Source organism: Phaseolus vulgaris, chromosome 4 (genome assembly GCF_051622355.1).
Source record: "Phaseolus vulgaris cultivar YP4 chromosome 4, ASM5162235v1, whole genome shotgun sequence".
NCBI lineage: Eukaryota > Viridiplantae > Streptophyta > Magnoliopsida > Fabales > Fabaceae > Phaseolus > Phaseolus vulgaris.
This window is the reverse complement of record NC_143501.1, coordinates 5,671,086-5,687,642: the sequence shown is the minus strand read 5'-3', so window position 1 is coordinate 5,687,642 and position 16,557 is coordinate 5,671,086. Positions and strand designations below refer to the sequence as shown.

Below are 16,557 nucleotides of genomic sequence, written 5' to 3'. Positions count from 1 at the left end.
AAAAGCATAACCTAATAACACAATCCTGAAAACATCAAGAGAACATCCTCAAGCACGCCAAATACCCCCGACCTTCCAAACTCAATTGTACTCCTCCCCTGGAACCAACCTAACATCTTGCAGAGCCTGCCAAAATTGATCCACCAAAAGTTTCTTCCATTCGAAACAAGGTCTTCGCCAGACTAAATTCCATACCCACTCCCCATTACACCAAGATTCCAGCTCTGCCACCTTTGCATTTTTGGCCAAACACAAAGAGAACAGTCTCGGAAAGACTCTCTTCAACACGTCACAACCCAACCAGCCATCCTCCCAGAAGGAAATATCCCTACCATCACCAACTTTCCATTCAATCCCATCTTCAAAACTTTTTCCCCAACCCTCGAAGGCCCACACCTCTTTCAAGTCTTTCCACCAAAGAGAGCTCCTACGACTTTTTCCTTCCTCTCTCAAGCTTCTCCAAACCTCCATATTTAGAGACAAGAATCTCCTTCCAATGACCACCCTTATCTGAACCCAACCTCCAGATCCACTTACCTAACAAAGCCAAGTTAAAAATCTTTAAATCAATAATACCAAGCCCCCCAAATTCGCGAGGCTTACATACCTTTTGCCAAGAAGTCCAAACAATCTTCCTTCCATCTCATCCCCACCCTAAAGAAAATTCCTTTGGATCCTAACTATTTTATCTGCCACCCAGAATACATTTTGAATAAGGACATAAAAAATAGTGTAATCGAGGAGAGAACAAACTTGATTAAACAAATCCTCCCAGCCATATACAAACATCTGCCTTTCCACCTGCTCAGCCTAGCCTGAACTTTCTCTATCACCCCATTCCAAAAGGTACCATGCTTGTGATTCCTCCAACAGGCAACCCCAAATAAACAAAAGGAGAAATCATCACGTCACAATTAAGAATAACAGCATAACACTGAAGCGAAAGTTGATCTAGCCCCGTCCCACTAATTCTGCTTTTCAAAAAGTTCACCCTAAGCCTAGAAGAGAGCTCAAAGCATTGCAAAATCGCCTTAATATTAAGGATGCTTTTAGTGTTAGCTTCACAGAAGAACAAAATTCTTTTCCTCCAAACTCCAAACTGCCAACCTCCAAACTGTCAATCAAATTCTTTTCCTCTGCCATCCTTGATACCCAACCAACTCTTATAGTGGATCCCCTTGACGAAATCTCTTCCTGTATAACTTGAATAACCTAACTTGAATAAGATTTATTCAAATTTTTATTCTCAATAGACAATAACTATAACGGCTGTCAAATTGATTAGACTGAGTATGAATTTAGTTGGAGGTTTCAATTTAAAAATATAAAAAATAACAAGAAAATTATTTAGAAAATTGTGACATTATTTAGGAATTGCATTCAATTCCTTTTCTAAGATATTAGTAGATTTAATTATCTGATTTTTCTCTAATTCTTTATTTCAGTCTCCTATCCATAAGCAATTTAATTAAAAATAAAAATATAAAATTAACATAAATAGTAATTAAAAGAATATTAATTAAAACAATATATTTATGTGTTATTACATTCAAATAACGTTCGTGAAAGAACGATTTTGCACGTTAATTTTTTCACTTCTATTTAAAGTTAAATAAAAAATAATTATTAATCCTATGATTTAAGGAAAAATGAATAATATGTCTACTATAAATAATTATTTGTTTATGCATTTATCTTTGGAACCTCCTTCTTTCAGTGGTTGTGTAATAGCTTCCGTGACAATCTTGACAAAGAGGGTAGGGTATTCAGGTAATTTTGTGTCTGAACTCGGTTTCTTTCTTGCATCATAAAAACCAAATCTACTTTGGAGTCCACTCTCACGATAATAATTTCCAACACACTTTTTGCAAACCCACTCTTTTCCCCGCCATTCACTTCGCAATTTCTCTTCCAAATCTGTCCCTCTAGGGCTCGCACTCCGTTCCTCTTTCTCCCCCAATAATCCCTTCCACCTAAACCCTAATTCCCTCAGTTTCCGTCCAGATTTGACCGTTCTCCACGCTTTCATGCCCTTCACGTGACCAATCCAATGAGTTTCCCAGCCACTTCCGGCGCCGGCGCGCCGTTCTCCGGCTCCTCTGGCATCGGCCTCTCCAACACCGTCCACTCCGAGCTTGCCGCCTGCCTCCCGCTGCCGTCGCTTCCGGTTTTCTGCGGCGCTTCCGACCAGGACCTCCGTCTCGTTGACTCTCCGGCGCGTCTCAGCCGCGTCGACGTGCTCGCGCAGTCCGGCAAGATCGCCGAGCTGCTTCGCCACACCGATGTGTCGTACTTGTAAGCTTTCTCTCCCTTCCGTTCTCGTTCGACATTTTGCGCAAGCTGAGGTTTTAGTCGCCAACATGTTGAATAGTCGGATCAGTGAATTTCGTTAGCATGTGTTGAATTAGGCTCGAAGTTTAGACTGAATGGTTGTTAATTTTTACTTGCAACTGAAGCTCGCACTTGCGAGCTGAGGTTACTTGCATTCGAATTTTCATGTGATTTAGTGTAGCACATATGATGAGAATTGACTTTTGGTTCTCATTTCTAAATTTGCGTCTTAGGTACTTGTTTACTATGTGTTTGATATATGTGTTGGTAAGTAGGAGAGAAATATGTGAGAATAGAGGGAATACTACAGAAAATATACAAATAGAGCAAATGGAAGTAGGTGAGACATCAGTGGGAGTAAAAGTTTTTGGCTCTGAAGAAAAAAGAGTGAAATAAAAAAAATTAACACACACACACATATATATATATATGTATATTCAAATCAATTTTTAAGTTAAATAATTGGTGACGGACCATTAGTAATTGATAATGAAAAATTGAAAATCAATTGTTGTAGACTGATAATCTATTATGAACAATTCATTATTGATTGTTTTTGGAAAACTAATGATTTCACATATAAAAGATATTGATAATCCATTATGAACCACTGAGGTGACTGGAAGTGCTGTTACAGTAGAATTTGCACACTGATTCTTGGAGAAAAAAAACTTGTGAGAATCAGTAAACTCGTTCTGCTTCCTTTCCTTTTTCTAACACATTATGAAACAGTGTGTTGACGTTTAGGAGCAAAGTTGCTGTTAGGATCCTAGCCAAAGGTTAATGAGAAATGAAGGAAAAATAGGTCTTTTTGGAGAGATTTTGTACCTAGGACTAATAAAGATCCAGAAGAATGGGTCTAGGCTTTCGAAAAAGATGAAGATGCAAAGGGTAAAGAGAAAATAAATGTCTTATTTTTGTGATTATAAGATACTTTTGATTGGTAATTTTTCCCAATAAGGCTATAAAATACACAACAAAACGTGCAGATCCAAACATATACTACTTCCTATCTCCTCTTTATTTATTCTCTCTATTTTCCCTCCATTTTTCTCACATATCAAACCTACCTCTAGTTATAGTTCTCTCTCTAAAGAAAATTAAAGTAATTAATTTATTTATATTTAATGTTTTTGCCTTTTCACATGAAGTTTGCATGTTTAGGTCTAGGGTAGATTAGTATTGGACTTGTAAATAAACACTGGATGCTATTATAATAAGCGCATATGCAAGGGGTTGCAGTTTGATTACGTTTTGTCAAATTGTGGGATAATGCAGACAATGTGGCCACAATTGTGGTTGTGGACACCTTGACATTGTGGCTGAAATTGCGGTCACCGACTTCTTTTTAAACCTTGTGCATAAGGTTTAATTCTTTAGTTTGTGAGAATCTCACTTGAATTTTTTATATCTTATAAAACTAATGGGAGAGGTTTTAGATGAGAATAGGTCACCACACTTTACTAGTACATTTTCTCCAACCAGTTTGGAGTTTTATTTCCCATGTTGGTTGACTATAAAGGAAACGACTTTCATTCAAGCTGTTTCCACATGTCCAATTTGTCTTGTTTTGTTAAAATTCGATGTGTCAGTGAAGCTATACATATTGTTGCCATCATTATCAATGTTGCTTGTGTCGTTACTATTGGATTTATTATTGAATTTAATACAACTTTGTTTATTTTTGTCTTGTATAGGAATTTAAGAGATGAAGCCAAAGGTGTTCCTTATATATATGTTGAGCCTTTAGAACTCCATGATGAAGTTCTCAGGTGCAATCCTGAAGCATTTGAATACAGCACTGCAGGTAAAAGAGTGCTTGGTTTCTGCCCTGAATATCACTAATGTGGATTTTGTTTCAAATCTAATAGAGTTGTTGTTGCTCATTGTTCTGTAACGGTCTGACATAGATTGAGGATGTGATTTCTTTGCACTTGGGAAAGTTTAGTCATACTGAGATTTATTATGAAGAGAAACTGCCATAATAGAATGAAGTTTGATTTCATGTTGACAAATTACTGTCATTTGTACCTTTCAAGATGTCTAGTGTGATTTGTGTGTTTGATTAAACTAGAACTTTGGTGATGTCAAACTTATAAAGTTGTTTACCTTTTCCGCCTAAAACTTATGTTTTACTTTGCTCTTTTGGCTTTCCATTAAATAATTTAATGGTGCTCTGCTTATTGTTTATTGTATTGGTCAAGTTTCTCAGGTCCTGTTAAGGAGCAGATCTCTGGTAGTGCATTACCTGAAAAGAGGCAATCTGAATCAAGTTTTTCTATCCCAAGTCAGACTCAGAAAGACTATAATGCAACGCATAGTCGCCAACTTGATAATTTTTCCACAAATGTATTAATATATTATATTTTATATTTTTAGTTGATATTTGATTCTTTTCAATTGTTAACTTTTCAAAATTACTTGGCAGGATATTTCTACACTGTCTTTTAAAAAATCAAAAGTTAAAAAGAAAGGTGGCGATGGAATATCTATAGCACCTGATTCTGCTGAGCTTCAAGGTTGGTGCATGCTTATTTCCTAAAATCTTTCTTTTTAATGTTGTCTGTTCTCTATCTATGTATGTAATCACATGTCTGGAGGCAAACATGCTGTTTTTACATGCGTAATCAACTGGTATTTTTAATTTTTTGTAGGTGCCCACATTCAAAGGTTTTGTGACTTTTTGGAGGATTTATGCAACAAATCTGAATTAAATAGTGATGACAGAGATGAAGCAGAATGGTTGTCACTGCCTCTTTCTGATCTTAGATTACTTGTCAATGAAATAACATCTATTCGTGAAAAGAAACTTCTGCATTTGGTGCCCATAGAAGTCCTTGTTAGACTATTAAAAGTTCTAAATCATCAAATACATAGAGCAGAGGGCCTGTCAATTGAGGAATGTGATAATAGTGTAAGTTCATGGTTCACTTCTTTTGTATTTTGTATTGAATTTCTTTGGCTTGCTTGGATTTAGTTGACATTGAATATGACCTCAAAATTTTCCAAAAATTTATTAAAATCTAACTTCTACATACAATTGAGTAGTAAGAAAAAGCTTAATATCAAAATAGCTATATGTCAGTTCTTTGTGCTTCCAACAATATCATCATAGAATTGAGTTTGGTAGCTGAAGCTTAGTCTTAGAAAGTGGATTTTAAGTCTAACTTAATCTCACAAAATAGGTTTGAAAGGTGGGATTTGCATCCACTCATGTATTATAATTTAGCCATATTTCTAGTTGATGTGAGATCTCTTAACCGTTAGCATACATTGAGGACTGCATATCTCAATTGTGAGAATAAATATTTATAGGTCCAATAGTGGGTTGATAGCAAGTACATGATAGGCTTAACAAACCTCTCTAAGATAGACTTGGATGTTGACTTAAACTTTAAAAAACAAATAATTATTTTGTTGATAAAAATCTCACTAATTACATTCTTATCGCCTCTATTTGTAATAATCAAACTCTCTAAAATAAGGAAATAAAAATGTGCTGAAATGAATAAGAAGATTCTAAATATTAAACAGGCCAATCCTCTAAGTTTCTTCTCCCCTTACCACTAAAAAGTACTTCCGACAATGGAGACAATTTTTCTTTTCGAAATATTTGTACCCTAATTGGGTCATATTCATGGTTTAGGCCATGTAAGAATTTAAAGACTGTTCCTCTTTAAATTTTGGTACTAATCTAGTTTTTGATCCACGACCTATTTAACAATGTGATATTTTGATATAGAGAGAATCCCGTTTCAACTTATCTTAGAAACCATGCAATGCCACATCTAGGTCATGATTAGTGAATCTTCATCATCCCAAATCACAAAGTTAGGTAGGGGTGTTCATTGGGTTGGTTACCCAATGACCTAACTCGATCCAATCCAACCCAATTAAATTGGGTTGGGTTTCATTTATGATTGGATCAAATCCGATCCAACCCAAACTAAATCACTCTTATTTGGGTTGGGTGATGGATTTCGAATGGGTGACTTGGGACTCAACCCCAAGACCCTTTCTTATACTTGTGTTATGGATAAATTGTGTTATGTTTTTCTTTTCATGTATTGAACTAGTTTGGACAAACTTGTTATGACTTGAATTTATATTAATAACTTTTTTTGCTATTGATATTTTTTTCAGTCAGATTCAGAATTAGTTTCATCTGTTTTTATCGCGTTGGAGTCCATTCATGCTGCATTAGCAGTGATGGCCCATACTGATATGCCAAAGCAACTTTATAATGAAGAGGTACTTTCTTTGTTGATGCTAGTTTCAAGCAAATATTATTACTATGAATAACAGGAAGTTTATTAGGACTGGAAAAACAAGTATATACAAAGAAAAAGCTCCTTCAGCAGGAGAAAGTATTTGTATATGAGTGAAATCAATGATTTAATTTATTTAGGTTTCATGACTTGTGTAGGCTGTTACCTATTTTGTTTTAAATTTTAATCTATAATGTCTGAAAGCAATTTGTCCATGCCAGATAATTGAGAGAATTCTGGAGTTTTCCAGGCGTCAGATAATGGATGTTATGTGTGCATGCGACCCATCATATCGTGCCTTACATAGACCTAGTGAAAACACAGCATTTGAAGGTTAGCCTTGCCAGTTTTGGTTCTGAATAGAACATATGTCTTAACTTTATGTTTTGGAGGATGAAGATGCTACTGGAAGTGCAATACTTTTCTTTTAAATGGTATCTGACTATAATTGTTTGTACTTAATGATGTATTACAATTTCTCTGAGTTCCAACATGGGATGACAGAGTTCACAAAGTGTATAACGGGCCTGTTGGGGGACCTTGAAATGGAGGGAGATAATTCCTCGGTGGTTTTCAAACACTTAATCTCTATATTTTTTTTCTAGTAGATGATTATGAAGAAAATGATGCTGAATTTGGTTCAGCCAGCAAGAAACGACGCACTAACAAGACTTTGAAGTTGAAGAAATCAGCATCAAACAGGTCTGGTTATTTTTGTCCACATTATATATCCTTTATGTTGGTTTTCTTATGCATCTATTGTTAGTTTTGTTAATATTATTCTTGTCCACATTCTTGTTTTCGTATTGGTCCTTGCTTTATTAGGCTCTCTACTGCTGTGAATACTATTCTTCAGAAGTTGTGCACTGTTCTTGGGCTACTCAAAGATTTATTGTTAATAGAGAGGTTATCAGATAGTTGCATTCTACAACTTGTAAAAACAAGTATTACAACATTTTTGGTTGATAATATCCAGCTTTTGCAATTGAAGGCAATCAGTTTACTCAGTGCGGTATTGATACTTCTCTTTTACATCTCTGATTGTTATCTTTCGTGCTCATATGGTGGTTCTAATGTTCTTTCATAATTTTGAGCATATGCTCGTGTAATTTGTTTTTCCAATATGGTGGTACAGATATTCTATTTATATACACAACATCGCATTTATGTGATAGATGAAATGGTTCAGCTTCTATGGAAATTACCTTATTCAAAACGAGCTTTAAGGTCTTATCATGTACGTGAGGAAGAGCCAAGGCAGATCCAAATGGTAACTGCTTTGCTGATTCAGTTGATTCATTGTAGTGCTAACCTACCTGATGCTTTAAGAAAAGCATCGAATGGTAATTCTGTATTAGAAGCCTCTGTTGATGCTAGTTCTCCAACTAAATCCTACGAGGCAGTTACAGAAGCTTGCTGTCTGTTTTGGAGTCGTGTACTTCAACGCTTAGCAAGTGTGAAGACTCAGGATGCTTCTGAGCTGAAATCCATAATAGAGAATCTTGTTACAGATTTGCTAACGACTCTAAATTTACCTGAATATCCTGCTTCAGTTTCTATTCTTGAGGTAGATCATGTGTGGGTGTGTTCTTGCTGGGATCTGCATATTATTTGTATACGAATTATTTTGGTAGTTGCATCAAATTAGTTAACCCCTGAGAGTTGTTTCAGGTTCTCTGTGTCCTACTACTTCAGAATGCTGGGCCAAAATCTAAGGATGTCTCTACACGTACCATGGCGATTGATATTCTTGGTACAATTGCTGCAAGGTTGAAGCGTGATGCTTTGGTTTGTAGCCAAGAAAAGTTCTGGATCCTTCAGGATTTCCTTAGTCCTGATGCTCATGCTGAGCATCAAGAAAAAGATATGTGTTGTGTCTGTCTGGGGGGAAGGGTTGAAAACCTGTTTACGTGTCATGGTTGCCAGAGGCTTTTTCATGCTGATTGCCTGGGCATTAAAGAACATGAAATTTCCAGCCGAAACTGGTCCTGCCAGACATGCATCTGTCATAAGCAACTACTGGTATTACAATCATGTTGCAATTCTGAGCACAAGAATAATGGGAAAAAAAATTCCAAAGCATCAAAGGATTCCGAAGTTTCTAAGCACGACATCAATCAACAGTTACTTTTGAATTACCTTCAAGATGTCACCTCTCCTGATGATCTGCATCTTTTCATTTGCTGGTTAGTACTTGTGACAGATCTTCTAATTGACATTTTAGTTACATATATGCAAAGGTAATGCTTGTGTAAATGTGCAGGTTTTATCTCTGCTTGTGGTACAAAGATGATTCAAATTGTCAGCAGAACTCCATTTATCACATTGCAAGGATGAAATCAAAAATCATAGTACGGGATTCTGGCACTGTATCTTCTATGCTGACAAGGGATTCAATCAAGAAGATTACTTTAGCTTTGGGCCAAAACAGTTCATTTTGCCGAGGGTTTGATAAAATTCTTAGCATACTTCTGGTCTGTTGATATTCATCCTTTCTTTCCCCAATTCGATAAAAAATTGTACTTTGCTAATTTTTCTTATGCGTTCAGGTAAGCTTGATGGAGAACTCTCCAGTTATTCGGGCGAAGGCTTTAAAAGCAGTAAGTTTAAAATATATTTTTTAAGCCTTCTTTCCAGTGAAAATGGGATGCTTATAATAGTTTCTTGGTACCAAAGTAATCTCTTCTGTTTTTCATTTAATACAATTAATATAATGAGCAGGTTAGTATCATTGTAGAGGCTGATCCAGAGGTATTGGGAGATAAGCGTGTGCAGATAGCTGTTGAAGGAAGGTTTTGTGATTCTGCAATATCTGTTAGAGAAGCAGCATTGGAACTTGTTGGTAGGCATATTGCTTCACATCCAGATGTGGGTTTTAAGGTATGGGGGTCGCAGGATCTTTCCTTTGTGGTCAATAGCAAAACTGGTCCTTTCTTTTATAAATGTCATAGGTACGGAGAGGAGACACTTCATGATGAATTGTTAAAACATTTATCTCAATTGGGTTTTGTAGTATTTTGAGAAGATTGCAGAGAGAATAAAAGATACTGGTGTAAGCGTTCGAAAACGAGCTATAAAACTCATTCGAGATATGTGCACTTCAGATGCTAACTTCTCTGGATTTACAAGAGCTTGCACAGAGATAATTACACGTGTTAGTGACGATGAAGCTAGCATCCAGGTATATTAAAATTATTGCTTGATCCACTAAGATATGACTGTGTGTTTAAATACTTCCTACCTAGTTGTCAAGAATTATACTTTTTTCCTCTAAGTGTAAATTATAATTGTGTTTGAAGATTAACATTCTTTCTTCCCAACATGGTCATGTTTTATAGCATTGGTGATGATATGTAATATTTATGTGTTTCATTTGTAGTCTTTAAAGAAATTACTAGTCACTGGTTGTGAGCGTGTACTTATTTGATAGGAACTGTTTGTTAATTCTTTTGTTAGTGTTCTCACTCGGCATTAGTAAAGATGTTCTCCTTGTTATGCTTTGGTTTTGCAGGACCTTGTTTGCAAAACTTTCAGTGAATTCTGGTTTGAGGAGCCTCATGGTTCACAAACTCAGGTCTTTGGGGATGGCAGTACTGTTCCACTTGAGATAGTTAAGAAAACAGAGCAAATTGTTCAAATGTTGAGAGGAATACCCAATAATCAACTTCTTGTAACTGTAATAAAGCGCAATTTGTCACTTGATTTTTTGCCTCAGTCTGCAAAAGCCACAGGGATCAATCCAGTATCTCTTGCAACAGTACGTAAGCGGTGTGAGTTAATGTGCAAATGCTTGCTGGAGAAGATGTTGCAGGTATGGTAGTATTTGGTTGCCACTACTATGCCTGGCTACATTGATATTAACATGACAGTTTTGGTTCATTATCAGGTTGAGGAAATGAACAGTGATGAAGTTGAAGTGCGTGCACTTCCATATGTGTTGCTCCTGCATGCATTTTGTCTTGTGGACCCAACTCTCTGTGCACCAGCTTCAAACCCCTCCCAATTTGTTGTTACTTTGCAGCCATATCTGAAGACTCAGGTTATATATTGACCTGCTCTTGTTATTGTGAATTGTGCAATGTTCCCCTTTTGTTGGTTTAATTAGTTTCATTCATGTACTGAAGGTAATATTCAGCAATGCTGTCATATCCATGTTGGGGTGGTTGTTTTGAACTTTGGGTGAGCTATGGGGCTTAAATTTATATTTGATAAAATTGTACCATTAGACTGGAAGAGAAAATAATTGATGCTTGTATGTCCAGCAGCACCAACTAAGAAATCCACCAATCCACAGAAGTAAACCATGATAGCTGTGTATCATAGTATATCTAGGTTGTATGGATAAGGAGGCATGCAATATGTATGGTGAGCTACCACTATGGTGAAAGAGCTTAAAATAGCTAGGTTAGTTGATAATTGAGCATGCCATGACGATGTAAGGATCTCATGTACCTTGGCCTGTAGATGAACCTTTATGTGCCTCTAAAATGTCTTTTATACTTTGACCAATGCCCTAGTTAGTCGTATATATGTGACTTGTTTCAAGAAAAGAATTGGAATATGTTGGAGATTCCTCATCAGTTAGAGAAATGACCAGATCATGATATACAAGTGGGTGCAAACCTTATTTTACAAGATGATTTTGTGAGGTTGAGTTACGCTAAGGTTGCCCTTTTATAAGCAAAATTCTATTTGGCACTTTGTTTTGGCTTTGGTCTTGATCTTTTTATTACTCCTGTAGTTTTTTTTGTCAATGCTATTTCATTATATTTCTCTAGTAGTTTTAATTTTTTAGCCTTCGAGAAAGTATAATCTGAAAATGACAAAAATGAACCATGTCTTTTTTTCAGGTTGACAATCGCATGGTTGCACAGCTGCTTGAGAGTATTCTATTCATAATTGATGCTGTGCTGCCCATGCTTGGGAAGTTACCTCCAATTATTGTTGGGGAACTTGAGCAAGATTTAAAACAAATGATTGTCCGGCATTCTTTCTTGTCGGTTGTCTATGCCTGTATCAAGTACATCTACAGTTTCTTACCATTATTTTCTTCTGTTATTTTTACTTGTTTTCTCCCTTATTCTGTAATTGACCAGCTGATAGATTTATGTGATGTGGAGTTCTCTATTTTTTCTTGATGGGTAATAGTTTATAGTTGCTAAATGAAGCTTGATGTGAGAATATCTAAATATTTTTCTTATGTAATACCATAAATACCATTGTAAAACATGTGACATTGAACATTTTTTGACTTTATTTTGTGAAATGTTTCTGAAATCCTTGAACTGCACGTAATGTTCAGGTGCCTCTGCTCTGTAAGTAAGATGGCTGGAAAGGGGGCTGCTGTAGTTGAACAACTTGTTCAGTTCTTCTTCAAATGTTTGGATACTCAGGCTGTTGATAACAACCAGGTTTATTTCAAGATTCATGTTAAAATTTGTCTGTTGATATAGTGTATCTATTATTGGAGCTTACCTCCAATTCATAGCAATGTTTTTCAACTTCCGCAAAACATGAAATTGTATTTGGAAATCATTCTGTGGCATTGTTTTCATTTTTTCTTATTTATGTGTTTGGCGGTTAGGTAGGGCTAATGATCTCCTGACAAGACTTGGGAGGGGACACGCTGACACCTATAGTGGCTCTGTTATATGTAGTGCAGTCACGCTCTTCTCTCACTCTCACGTCACGTCCCAATTTTAATTATAGGGTTTCTCATATGCACAATTTTAATTTTAGGGTTTTTATGGGCTGCTGGGATGGAGGCAGCGCATGGCCCAATTAGAAAAGGGGTGTGTTACAATTAAATTGCCTAATTGGATTTGGATGTAGGCAATCAATTACTCATGCCACGGCTATATTTTTTTAAACCATATGACTCATTTTTTTTAACAAGTACAAACTCCTAAAATCTAATGACTCCCGCTCTCCCTTATCCTCCCTTCATCTATTTAACTTCAATGCGCATGCACTGCATTCCAAAGTGCAGTTTTATGTGTATATAAGTTTTCATAAAATTTGTAGGATCTTACAATCCGTGTTACGATCTCTCGATTTACGATTCATACTTATCTTTCCGATCTTGAATAAGATCTTGATTTTGACTACCATGAGTAAAAGTACTGGTGCATCCATCATAACTCCTAAGGACCTATCCTCTCACCTCGAGCTAACTTTTGGTACTTCATTACTAACATTTCTTTTTCATGGAAGGTGGCATTTTTATGGGGGTGAGGTTGGTACTTTTTCTTATGTTACACAAAATGGATTTGATTTCAGCATTTAGTTATTTTTTTTTTTAAAAGTTGTAGGATCATGCTAAATGATGCATGAGGTAGTTTATATATTGTGAACTCTTCCTGTTATGTGGACCATTCATAATTAGTGTCAAGGTAAGCTGTTATTTCTTGTAGATTATAGCTCGTGTAGAGAATTGTGGTTATGAACATGAAACTTGCAATTATTTTTTTGTTATGGAGTGTTTAATATTTAACTTGATGATGAATGCTTTATTTTAAAATGGGATTTAAAATAATAATTTATTGTTCCATCCTATTTACAGAAAGTTGGACGATCTCTCTTCTGTCTTGGGTCACTTATCCGTTATGGTAATCAATTGTTAGCAAATTCCAGTAATAAAATTGTTGATTTTGGAAGCAGTGTCAGATTGTTTATCAGGCATCTCTCTGCGGAGGATTTTGTTGTCAGAGTTAGATCTTTGCAGGTATGATATTTTTGTTCAGTTTGCTCTTATCTCAGTTTAATCTTGAAGTGTGTATTGATGTTTTATTGTAACTCTTGTAGGCACTAGGGTTTGTTTTAATTGCTAGGCCCGAATATATGTTGGAAAATTCTGTTGGCAAAATACTGGAGGAAACATTATCCTCTGCTACTGATACACGCCTTAAGGTAAAATATTTTTGCCTTGATATATGTGTACTTCTATAAACTACTTCCGTATATACTAAACTTTTCGCTGTAAATCAGATTCAAGGATTACAAAACATGTACGAGTATCTTCTAGATGCTGAAAGCCAAATGGGAATTGATAAAGATGATCATAACGTTGCTGGTTACACAGTAGGAGCTCGGCAGAGTGTACCCGTCGCTGCTGGTGCGGGTGATACAAACATATGTGGGGGTATAGTTCAGTTGTATTGGGATAATATTTTGGGTAGATGTTTGGATTTCAATGAACAAGTTCGTCAATCAGCCCTGAAGGTCAGAATCTAGCTTCTATGTTGGATCAGATTCAATACTCTTAAGCTAAATGTTATAGAACAATTAAAATCTCTTCTTTGGAAACAGTTAATAAACAGAAAAGTGCATGTGTGTGTATTGTATTTACGACTGTTTAAATTCTTCCAATTATTTTGGATTATTGGGGTGAGGTAAAGGAGATGAGTAATTAGGTAGATGCTTTTCAGAGTAGTTTATAGGTGAATCTTGCAATTGCTAGTTATCAGTCTCTTGGAATGCAGTTTAAATTTCTATCTTTTTGAAGCTTATTTTCTTTGGAAGATTGAGTGCCTCTTTGTTTTACATTGTCTAGCTTTGAGAACGGAGAGCTGTGACTTCCAATAGACTTTTTCTGAAAGCAAAAAAAATTATTGCTGTGGTCCAAGTTTAATTTGAATATGTTGCAATGCTAACACAATCAGGACCAGCTTATTCCAGTTAAAATGGTCTAGTTTTCTTTTGCTCTTACATATAAAATAAGAGATTTGTTAATAATGCAGATTGTTGAAGTTGTGCTGCGTCAAGGTCTTGTTCATCCAATCACCTGTGTTCCGTACCTAATAGCACTTGAAACAGATCCTCTGGAGTCAAATTCAAAGTTGGCTCATTATCTTCTGATGAACATGAATGAAAAGTATATCTCTTATGTACTGTTGTGGTGATGTAGTACATGTTACCTTGGGTTGTATTAGCTAAAGCTAATTAGAGAATCTTTTCAGGTATCCTGCATTTTTTGAAAGCCGCTTGGGTGATGGACTTCAAATGTCATTTATGTTTATGCAATCTATTTGTGGTGGTTCTGAAAATGTTGACACTAAGATCCAATCTAAGATGCCTAATTCTGGAAAAGGGAAGCCTGAGGCTGGGCCACTTGCTCAAGCTAAACTTGGGGTTTCTCGAATATACAAGCTCATCCGAGGGAACCGGGTATCAAGGAACAAATTTTTGTCCTCAATTGTGCGGAAATTTGATAATCCAAGATGGAATAAATTAGTAATCGCTTTCTTAACGTAAGTACTGTCTGTTGCTATTTTTTGTTTCTTTATATGGGTTCTTAAATGACCTTTTACTTTGTTTTTCCTCAGTTACTGCACGGAAGTCCTAGCATTACTGCCATTCATTTCACCCGATGAGCCCCTTTATTTAATCTATGCTATCAATCGAATAGTTCAAGTAAGGGTCGGACCACTAGAAGCGAATTTTAAAGCCTGGAGTTCAAGCATTTCAAATCACAGTACACCTTATGGAAATGGAATGTATCAACAGGCGCCAGAAGAGTCTACTGTTGCCACCCATGTAATGTCAGTGGATTTGAATGGCTCAATTCAACAAAATGTAGATGCTCATCTAAATTCCAACGACATGAGATCCCTAGATTTAAATGGATCATATCACCAACCGCTAGATTATTCATATAAGGGTAGCCCAGAAGCAAAGCTGCATGCTGCGGGTTACACAAATTTTTCCTTCTCAAATGATGATCTAGAGAAAGTTCAGGTATTTTGGAACCCATTGTCATTAATTTGTTCATTAATGATTTGTTTGAGGAAAAATGTTTTAAAGTTTTGCTAATGGGAACTCCTGCTCAAAGTAAGAATATCTAATGTTTTCAGAAAACTGCCTAACCATTAGAATATGCATATGTGCATTTATCATTAATTGTATTCCTATGCATGTGCTCATTTTTTTACCTGTGCTTGTGCAGGCCGACTGTTTATCAGCAATTGCATTGCAGCTTCTTTTAAAGCTTAAGAGACACCTAAAAATCATGTATAGTCTCGACGATGCCTGTTGTCAGGTAAAATTTTACAGTGCATCTCATAATCACTTTACGCAACAGTTAAATGTTGTTCATCCTTGACTTGGATATTATGGGTACAAAACAAACTTCTCCCTTTGAAATGTGCTCCCTCTTGTTCAGGCATATACTCCTACTGAACTTCCAAAACCTGGAGAGGTTATCTCCAGACAGAATATAGCCTTTAATATAGGTGAATCTCAATTCAGTTTGCCTACGAATCCGCAAGAATTGCTACAAAGATATCAGGTATATAGCTTGTGAGAATGTATTTCTGTTTCATACGCTTGTGAGCTATAGTGCTCTAGATTGGATTGAGGGTTTCTTTAGCCATTGTTTCTCATTTGTTGCTCCAGGAATTTAAGCATGCTTTGAGGGAAGACACTGTTGATTATTCACACTACAGTGCAAATATAAAACGCAAGAGACCTACAACCACTCCAAGGAAAGTTCAAGCTCGGAAAGCTGTACATGTGTCAGGTGGGAACTACAACGAGGAAGATGACGATGAGGATTATAGCGGTGGAAGTACGATGCGCAAGATAAGTTTTAGCGGCAGCCGCAGGAGTAGCCTTAGAAGCTCTAGGCAATATTGATTTGATGTAATTACATGATAGATAGGCTAACTTGTACATTAAATAGGAAGAAAAAAAGTACAGAATAGGATGAGAGCCTACAACATAGGGTTTAAGGAAACAGAATTTAGGGTATGTATGGGCATGGACACCATACCCTGTCCTCTCACTATGATTTTTGTCTGTTTCCTTCTGTAATTTCCATTATCATATAGTGGTTGCATTCTTTTGTTGATTCATTTCTTATTCCTTTTTCTTTTCTGCTTTTCCTCTGCAGTCATTGCTTTTTTTCCCTACAATAAAGCTTGGTTTCCTATCTTCTTCTCCTAACACAATAAATTTTCAT

General features: G+C 36.1%; 1 protein-coding gene across 5 annotated transcripts; it reads left to right on the top strand.

Annotated features, from left to right (window-relative positions):
- The first annotated feature begins 1,724 nt into the window (after window positions 1-1,724).
- On the top strand, window positions 1,725-16,450 carry EMB2773 (PHD finger family protein). 5 transcript variants are annotated; one of them, XM_068645769.1, is made up of 28 exons: window positions 1,725-2,295; window positions 4,029-4,138; window positions 4,544-4,680; window positions 4,760-4,850; window positions 4,986-5,245; window positions 6,475-6,582; window positions 6,821-6,932; window positions 7,208-7,301; window positions 7,425-7,611; window positions 7,735-8,166; window positions 8,271-8,785; window positions 8,863-9,073; window positions 9,149-9,199; window positions 9,321-9,479; window positions 9,613-9,780; window positions 10,111-10,410; window positions 10,486-10,638; window positions 11,450-11,619; window positions 11,902-12,010; window positions 13,162-13,323; window positions 13,404-13,508; window positions 13,587-13,820; window positions 14,339-14,472; window positions 14,558-14,848; window positions 14,924-15,335; window positions 15,544-15,636; window positions 15,760-15,885; window positions 15,993-16,450. In XM_068645769.1, the coding sequence occupies exons 1-28, from the start codon at window positions 2,051-2,053 to the stop codon at window positions 16,230-16,232; spliced, it is 5,409 nt and encodes a 1,802-aa protein (XP_068501870.1). In that variant the 5' UTR covers window positions 1,725-2,050; the 3' UTR covers window positions 16,233-16,450. The 5 variants fall into 5 exon arrangements, with proteins under 5 accessions (XP_068501870.1, XP_090157515.1, XP_068501869.1 ...); XM_090301389.1 differs by having other exon boundaries at window positions 1,756-2,295; window positions 7,735-7,869; XM_068645768.1 differs by having other exon boundaries at window positions 1,828-2,295; window positions 7,205-7,301.
- The last annotated feature ends 107 nt before the right edge of the window (window positions 16,451-16,557 follow it).

What these genes read in the sequence shown, in the direction of transcription:
- EMB2773 (XM_068645768.1), top strand. Translation starts at nt 2,051, where the DNA reads ATGAGTTTCCCAGCCACTTCCGGCGCCGGCGCGCCGTTCTCCGGCTCC. An exon ending in AGGCTGTTGATAACAACCAG is followed by an intron (nt 12,011 to 13,161) that starts GTTTATTTCAAG and finishes TCCTATTTACAG; the next exon opens with AAAGTTGGACGATCTCTCTT. An exon ending in CTACTGATACACGCCTTAAG is followed by an intron (nt 13,509 to 13,586) that starts GTAAAATATTTT and finishes GCTGTAAATCAG; the next exon opens with ATTCAAGGATTACAAAACAT.